A 9,060-nucleotide genomic window follows, 5' to 3' on the forward strand; every position below is an offset into this window, starting at 1 on the left:
AATAATTGCGAAATTAGCTGATCATGTTTTCGGGAAGTGGATCCAATGGGCGCAACTTTGTCCTCCAGATCTCCCACCCTATGTTCCACCTCGGTGGTCCTGTCACTGACTTTGCGTAAATCTTGGCGGAGGAACCCCACTTCACCCTGCAGGCTGCCAATTTGTTGTGTGGGCTCCTGAGCATGGGCTGTCTCTGTGCATAGTGGTAGGACACTGCTCTGCTGTGCAGCTGCTGTCATGGAGCCAGAGCACTCCTCCTCCCTCTCCTTTCCACTGCAGCCCTCCACAATATCAGCTCCTAATGGGGCATTTTCTATGGGGCACTCCTCAATATCTTCCCCCTCCTCATGCTCATACCGGACACAGTTGTGGCTCATCCGGGGGGTCGGTGGCTTCTGAAACTCGGCCAGCCTGGCAGCCGTCCCTGTAGTGAGCAGCCGTGTGGAGCGCGGTGTATGAGGTGGCGGGTCGGCGCCATCTTGGATATCTCGGCTGCCCGCTCCCGTCGTCGATTTTGTCTTTTTAGATGTCCCTCCGGCCATCTTTTCGGCACCGGAACGGTTCCCGGGGATCTATGCTCCCCTGGGAGGATCACTGGGAAGTTTGGTGGCCCGCAGGAGGAGATAACAGCCGGTATTCAGCGGGACCCGCCGGAGCTCTCAGGTCACACGTCCGCTCACATGCCCGGTCAGGCTCCGCCCCCCATAGTGGTATTGTTCAGGTCTGATGTGGCGGTGTTAAATGTAACGCCTGGAGCTAGGTGAGGGCGTCTTCAGGTTTAGTGCCTAGGGCAGTAGCAGCTGTTAATACGGCCCTGAGCATACCCCGAGGTTCAGAAACAACACATTGTGACAATATCTTACATAAAAAAATGGCTGAAGGCAGGCTGAGCAAAGAAATATTTCTTTATTTCAGAAGCATGCCACTTAAGACACCAGAGCAATGTTTTACATGTACGTTCTCCACTGTTCAGTTCTACAATTGCACCGAAATCTTCAAATCACATCCAATAGTTGTGGAAGGGAAAACCAAAAAATATTTTACAGAGTCCACTTAGTGCATTGCAATCACATAGTTCCACAACGTGTTCTGTATAACACTAAAGCGCAAAAAGACCCCAAAAACATGGATCCGGTCTTCACTGGGCCATCTGAGCCTCCATGGCCTGTGCTGTCCACTCCGGAGCTGTCTGGCTAATCTTTTCTAGAAGGTTATTGACTTGAAAACATAATGATTGGATCTGTTTGTCCCATGTAGGTAAGGCTTCACGAGCTGAGGAAAGAAACCCAAAGTAGGTCAGTTTAGATGTTAAAATTATGCTTTATGTAGAGCTCCTGTATTCATTATAAACCCGAATAATTCACACTTAGCCAGGCTGTCAGGGACATGTCAGTAATGTGTACTTACCTGTCCGCTCCCCCGCCGGTTTCCAGGCTTTGCGCCACTGTCATTGTTTTTATAACATCAAATAATGTTAGCCAGCCAGTCAGCATAGAGTCTACGCTGAGCGGTTATTTCTAGTGGGAGGGGCACTTCATTGGATGTTTACAAAACACTAACAGAAATGCATAGTGGTAGGCCCTGGAACAGGGAACAGACAGCAGTGGGGGAACAGGACAGGTAAGTGGGGGAACAGGACAGGTAAGTATGAATAAAACTTTCTATCTGGACAATCCCTTGAAAAAAACAATTGATCATTTGAGGAATTTAACAAACTGGTGAAATTTTATAAGTTTCATGTAAATATTGATGATTTAGTGGAATCTTCTTCATAAATGGCAATTGAAACAGGTTTTTTTTTACCAATTGCATGTTAGTAAACACGCCAACTTACTCTCAAAGTGGACAATGCCGTCAATCTGATCAATGAATCCATTCATTCGCCCCTCAGTGATCATCTGGGATGCTATCTTCTCTGCCTGTATAATACAGAACATACTGCATGTCATTTTACACTTACAAAATGTCAGCGCAAAAATCATAACACACATGTCGACATCAATGAGCCAAGAAAATGGCAGCTAACCTTGGCGGCAGGGATTTCCAGTAATGCTCCAAGCTCCTCAAATGTAATATTGTTGTACAGTTTGCTCGCTGACAGCAGATTATGCTCTATAACTGCTCTATCCAAGATACTTGAACCTTATAAAAGAATAAAAAGAAAATGAATTACGTGACTGAAGGCTATTGTGTGTTACATATCTTATAAACAGAATTTACCATTTACATAATTGAAATATTCTTCATCATCAGATTGAAGGGAAACTATCAGCAGGTGATAAACAACTAACCTGCTAATAGGTCTGTATAGCAAACAGGACGTGGAGGATGAATTTTCTCACCTTGATCCTCAGCTCTGATTTCCGGATATTTTCAGGTCATTTAATATGCTAAGGAGGTGTTTTGGTGCACTGGGTGCAGGACAACCACTTTTAATGCACCGATCTGGCCGTCTCATCCCTCCTAGCAAATATTAGCACAGAAGAAAACTGCCCCAATATTTATTAGAAAGGGCCTGCTGGCCAGGGCGGATTGGTGCACTGAGGATGGTAGCTCCATACTCAGTGCACCAAAGCACCTAATTAACATATGAAAACCTACAAACATCCTGAAAATGGAGCAGAGGATGAAGGTAAAAAGACGTACCTTAACCATCAGCACCCTGTGTGTTATTGGGAGATATCAGCAGGTTAGATGCTTCTAACCTGGTGATCATTTCCCTTTAAATAAAATTAGGGTATCCATACACATCACAGAAACATTGTCCCAACCAGTATACTTCATTGTGTAAATTTCAGTGTCCTAACTTTAACATTCCTCATATCGCTTTAAAGCAGGGAAGGGGAACCTCTGCCCTCCAGCTGTTGCAAAACAATTCCCATTATGCCAGGGACAGGGGGATCATTTACCACCAAAGACGTTTAACAGCAGCTTATTTGTCAAATGCACATTTGGTTGAGCCAGGGCAAGTGAATTAGATGGGGGGGTAAAGAATAGCTGTCTGGTCACCAATATCTAGAGTTGGCGGCTACCTTTAACCCACTGTATGGAATAGGTCAAGAGAGCACTGTGTAAGCTCAAGAGTCATTAAGTAACTTCTATTACCTTACCTTAAAAGGGTTAACTAAAATTAAAATCCATGGGCATCAGACTCCCAGCATCACCACCAATCAGCTGTTTAAAGCAGATGTGGCTCTATACTTGCTGCTGGTGTTTTCCACTGCTGTACCTTAATGGCGGTCGTGCCAGAAACGTCAGCAATGTCCCATTCAACTGAATGAAGCAACGCAATGGAAGCGAGAAGTAGCACAAAACCGACTTAATATTGATGGCCCCCAAATTCTGCTCCATTCTACACCATGCATTAGCACACCATTCTAGTCATATTCATCTCAGCTATGAAATAGTCACAAGTGCCCACAGGTCACTTAGAATAATAATATTCTGATGCACTTTGTTTCTGTAGAACTACTCTCTTACCATCACCAGTAGTCGCCTTCTGATGCGGCATAAGCATAGCAGCAAACTCTTGAAGCTGGTTTCCTCGAATTATTCTGTCAAGATACATCTTCTCCAGAATCCCATAGGCGGCAAGTTGTTGGCATCGCTCATCTTTAAATAGGGTTGCCAACATTCGAGAACGTTGCTGACCTGTGCGTAATTATGATATGGTCAGATTCTATACAAAACTGATGCATGGTGAAATAGAAATACTTCAAAATTATAATATATCATTCATTAGATGGTGTAGGGATGTCCAGGGATTAACACCTCCCACTCCGCCGTGATTGATTACCAGCAGGGCAGCATCATAGCACTGGGAACTGAGCACTTTTCCATGCCCATTTAAATAAATGGGCAACCAAGTAACATAGCTGAACTGATACCTCCAGTGCAGAAGGAACGTTTTGCAATGACTCATCACCATGGCTGAAACAAGATTTCCTCCATTGTAATATCCCCTGCTCTTGGTGACACGCAATCATTAGAATCCAGCCTGGCCTTGTCACTGAGGGGAGCAGAAATCATTACACTGGGGGCGCTGGGCCCTTCTCCAGTGCATGTGGAGGGGAAGAGAAAAAAAAAAAAAAAAAAAAAAAAAAAAGCACCGATAACAGGAACCAGGTGGCATACTGAATAGACAGTGCCACCGGGATCCCTGTATAGACAACAACCAGGTAATGAAGGGGGGGGGGGGAAGGTTTACAACTGGTACATTTCGTTTAACTTAGTATGCAGCACTGAGCTTTAGTATTCCTTTTAACACATATTGCTTACCTGCAGAAGCTAGGATAGTACAATGCAATGCATGCTTAAGTGCCTCCATCCGCTCTGTCTCATGCACTATGGTTTTGTAGGACAGTTCATTGTACCTCTGTGCAGCTTCTATGAATTTCCTTCTGTAGTCTAGAACTCGGGCATAGCAAACCTAGAAAGAAGAAATGTATTCACTGCACAGTTCTTTGAACTAAAATGTTCAGAATTATCCACAAATCAGTTTGACTCCATTCACACTGTGCACTTGTTGCAGAGCTTCAGTTGTTGAGTTTGCCCCCACAATTCTCAAAACAAAAGTATAATGTCAGATGCTCAATCCCACTGATTTGCACTTGACTATAGCATAGAGAGAAGCTGTTTCCTCTAAGGCAGTATGCAGTTGTAAGAAACTGCTGTCTACTATGACAAGGAGATTCCTGAGGTTTCTGGACTTTACACAGCGGGTTACCTTGTAGTGGATTTGTAGCTGCTCATTGGTGGACTCATTCTGTAGCAAGGAGGCCCGGTTGATGTATGCTTCAGCTTGTACTGGGTCATCATCCTCCAAGTAAAGTCGGGCGATCTTAAGGTAAGTTTCCAGTTTATAGTCGACATTGTACTGTCTTCAGGAAAACAAAATATTTAGACATAAAGATAAATTTTTAAAGTATCATTGTATTTTATTTTTTTTTGCAGAAATCAATAGTACAGGCGATTTTAAGAAACTTTATAATTGGGTTTATTAGCCAAAAAATGCATTTTTATCATGACAAAGCAGTTTGAAGCTCTCCCCCCGTTTTTATGGTTCTCTTATGGAGAGGGGAGGGGGATAAGGCACCAAAACAGGACAACAAAGAGTTAATTAACAGCTACGTCACCAGGCTATCTGCTCTGAAGTTAGCTCTGACCTCTGAATACTGGCTTTCACACAGGTCCCGCTGTGTAATCGCAATAATGGCATATTTACCCAATTACAAAGTTTCTTAAAATCGCCTGTACTATTGATTTCTGTATAAAAAAAAACAAACAAAACACGACAGTGACACTTTAAAGCGTTTTCCCGTGGGCTACAATGTTGATGGCCTAAGCTGACACTGGCCAAACATTCAGATAGTGTTCAGCTGACAGCTATATCTCCGGATCCCCTCATACACAGGCAAACCCTCCTTGTATTTTGGATGAAGAAAAAGGGGAAAAACGCTGCCAGACACCTTTGGAGATGGGTGGTGGTTTATCTCCCTGTAAACAATAGATGTTAGAGGAGACTGGATTTCAATATAAGCAATCGGTCTTCCCCTCTAAAAAACATCTGTTGTCAGGAAGAGTTGGGAGGCCCCCTATACACAGTTAGTTCGGCTAAATTTAATCTAAAGTGTATGGCATGTTGTAAAACAGCCCATCAATATCACAGACTCCTGGCACCCCCCTGCCTTGTGAATGGGGGGGGGGGGGGGGAACAACGAGGTCATAGCCACACCTAGTTGGGGCACCAGATGTCAGACCTCCATTGATCTGATATTGATTGCCTATCCCAAGTCCTCAAAAGCTCCTATGAATTAAAAAGACTGGTAGTATTCTCACTTCTGTCCTGTTTCCAATGGTATCCCGACTAAGACTTGTGCCGCATTCCTCCAGTCTTCTTCCTTCTCATAAATGGACGCCAAGTGCTGTCTGATTGATGCAACCTACAGGAATGCAATGCCAACATGTTACCCATCCATATACTTTGTACTTCAGCTGCAGTCGGCTACGTCAGTCATTTTCCATCATGCAGACTTTTACCTGCTCTTCAAATGAAATGACTCGAGGCTGGATCTTTTCGAGCGTGAAATGATAAATCTCCTTGGCAATACCATCAGGCAGACTTGGAAGATGTGTACAGAAGTCTGTGAGCAGCTGGCGAGAGATCACTAGGCTGACATTCTCATTGACCACTAGAAACAGGATGAGATCTCCGTAAACATATATTCACTGCAAACTTCTTACTGTTAAAGGGGTACTCTGGCAAAAATAATTTTATTTTAAATTAACTGGTGTCAGAAAGTTATATAGATTTGTAATTTACTTCTATTTAAAAATCTCATGTCTTCCAGTACTTATCAGCTGCTGTATGTCCTGCAGGAAGTAGTGTATTCTATCCAGTTGTATTCTAGCCACAGTGCTCTCTGCTGCCACCTCTGTCTATGTCATGAACTGTCCAGAGCAGGAGAGGTTTTCTATGGGGATTTGCTGCCGCTCTGGACAGAGGTGGCAGCAGAGAGCACGGTTTCTGAATGTAACTAAAACAACAAATTCCTGCAAGACATACAGCAGCTGGAAGAACGGCCATACATTGTGTGAACAATGGCTATTGTTCACACTCTACTGGCCGGAAATAACTAACGCCTCAATTATTACAACGGGCGTTAGTCCATTTTTTTTTAAGACAAGAATTGCTGTTCTTGTCTTAAAAAAATACACTGAATGAACATAGCCTTAGGGTAATAAGATAATAGTAAGGTTTACTACATTACTGCTACTAAGAGTACAATGTCCCATATTACACTATAAATCTTACTTGCTTCCACAAAGGCTTTGAGGGCTTCAAGCTGCTCTGGTCCAGAGAGCTGCAGAGCTTTTTCTAGTATCTGACGGTATCTGAAGAATGAGATCGGGGAAAGAAAAAAAAACAGTACATATGATGCACACGTATGCATAGAAATAATACTGGAGGTTCTCAGAACTACAGATGCAAAATACCACAGTGATTAGTTATTAATGGACTTGCCGCACTGTTTGGGAACATTCTCCGCAGACGAATGCTTAGCATTTCACCCCCTATGATAATACGGAGTACTATAATTTGCTTGCTTTGTTCCTGGCATTTCTCCCTTTCATTCCCCATGTGTTGTACTATATCCCTCCATGGTTTGTGTTGTACTATATCCCTCCATGGTTTGTGGTGTAAAAGACTAAACGGTTCTTGATAATACTTTATAAATGCCATTAAAGGAGAAGTCCGGCAAAAACTTTTATTTAAAGTATTGTATTTCCCCCCCAAAAGTTATACAAATCCCCAATATACACTTATTATGGGAAATGCTTATAAAGTGCACTTACTACTGCATCAAGGCTTCACTGCCTGGATAACATGGGGATGTCACTGCCTGGATAACATGGGGATGTCACTGCCTGGATAACATGGTCATTTCCCCCCCCCCCCCGACTCCCAGAGCTGTGCAGGCTGTGGCTGCTGGAGAGGATGATGGTAGGGGGACACTGAGGGACACAGGGCACTGGGGGGACACTGACCATCCCCCTGCCATCATCCTCTCCAGCAGCCACAGCCCGCACAGCTCTGGGAGTCGGGTTGTGACATCACCATTTTATCCAGGAAGTGAAGCCTTGATGCAGTAGTAAAAGCACTTTATAAGCATTTCCCATAATAAGTGTATATTGGTGATTTGTATAACTTTTGGGGGACAATACAATACTTTAATAAACATTTTTGCCGGACTTCTCCTTTAAAGGGGTTCTTCAAGTGTGCACACTTCCTAGAGCAGGGAGAGGAAACTTTAGCTTTCCAGCTGTTGCAAAACTTCAACTCCTATCATGCCTGTCCAGGCATGATGGGAGTTATAGTTTTGAAACAGCTGTAGAGCCAAGCTTCCCCAACCCCGGCCTAGAGCATGATCCCCCAGCTCTGCTCTCAGACCCTGCAGTAGGGTGATCACCTACATCTTGGTTTCTGCAGATAGAGGAGCAGCATTCTTATTTCGTCCTATGGACCGGAGTAATACATCTATGCTACTAGCAGGACACAAGTACAGGCATGGTAGGAGACACCAAGCCTCAGCTCCTGCCATGGAGTTCACCTTCTCATCTACATTGCTTAGGACTGTGGGGCCCTTTAAATGGGCACAAGCATCACGTGACTACAAGCAGCATTGATCAGGAGTAACGATTGCTTGCAGCCTAGTTGGCCGTGAGGGGGCGCTGTACTCATCCCCTTAGTATGATGCCTGCTCCTATAATGTATACAACTATAATGGCTGCGTACACAGAACACTGGAGACAAGAGCAGCGCCGCTTCATTCACTGCTCGTACACTGTCACACACTGTCACACACATCCTCCACTCACTTCCCGGCCAGATCCTTGTGAGAACCGCTGGAGCTCATCAGCTGGGTGAGTTCCTGCCTCACAGACGCCGCCATCTTCATCAGCCGCTCAGCCGCGTTACACAGGCAGGACGTCATGAGGCAGCGACGCGCTACCCTCAGGACGCTGTAAGATGACGTCAGTCACATCTACGGAGGCCCTCCAGTTTATATTGAAATGTTTTATGCGCGGACATCGCCCCCTGCCGGAATTTTGTAGAATACAGTAACCTGTGCAGGATAATGGAAGCTCAGCTCGCAGTATAGGAGCCCCCCCTCCCTACCTAAAAATCAGACAGAGATGTAGGGAAGGTCTGACCACTACTGAGCCTATAGCTAAAGAGTAAGGGCCCTATTCCACGGGACGATTATCGTTCAGATTATCGTTAAATCGTTCAAATCTGAGAGATAATCGTATGTTTGAATAGCAGTTAACGATTAACGACTGAACGAGAAATCGCTGATCGTTTAATAAGACCTGGACCTATTTTTATCGTTGCTTGTTCGCAGATCGTTCGCATTGAATAAGACGTCATTCGGTCGTTCGCAGTAGTGACAAACGCAATTGCGATGACAAGACGACCGCAAGAACCATCATAAGTAACGATTATCGTTCCATGTAAATGGGTGAACGACTTCAGGTGTTTCGCAGTAGCGGTCGTTT

The 9,060-nt window shown here is 44.3% G+C and overlaps 1 protein-coding gene across 1 annotated transcript; it reads right to left on the reverse strand.

The window, feature by feature from the left end:
- Positions 1-887: 887 nt before the first annotated feature.
- COPS4 (COP9 signalosome subunit 4) lies at positions 888-8,489 on the reverse strand. The gene is made up of 10 exons (XM_069976733.1): positions 8,380-8,489; positions 6,815-6,894; positions 6,040-6,191; positions 5,839-5,942; positions 4,727-4,880; positions 4,279-4,429; positions 3,481-3,651; positions 2,027-2,142; positions 1,835-1,919; positions 888-1,272 (listed from the first exon to the last, which is right to left on the reverse strand). The coding sequence occupies exons 1-10, from the start codon at positions 8,457-8,459 to the stop codon at positions 1,139-1,141; spliced, it is 1,227 nt and encodes a 408-aa protein (XP_069832834.1). The 5' UTR covers positions 8,460-8,489; the 3' UTR covers positions 888-1,138.
- Between the last annotated feature and the right edge of the window lie 571 nt (positions 8,490-9,060).

This window comes from Dendropsophus ebraccatus, chromosome 7 (genome assembly GCF_027789765.1).
Source record: "Dendropsophus ebraccatus isolate aDenEbr1 chromosome 7, aDenEbr1.pat, whole genome shotgun sequence".
In the NCBI taxonomy this organism is placed as follows: Eukaryota; Metazoa; Chordata; class Amphibia; order Anura; family Hylidae; genus Dendropsophus; species Dendropsophus ebraccatus.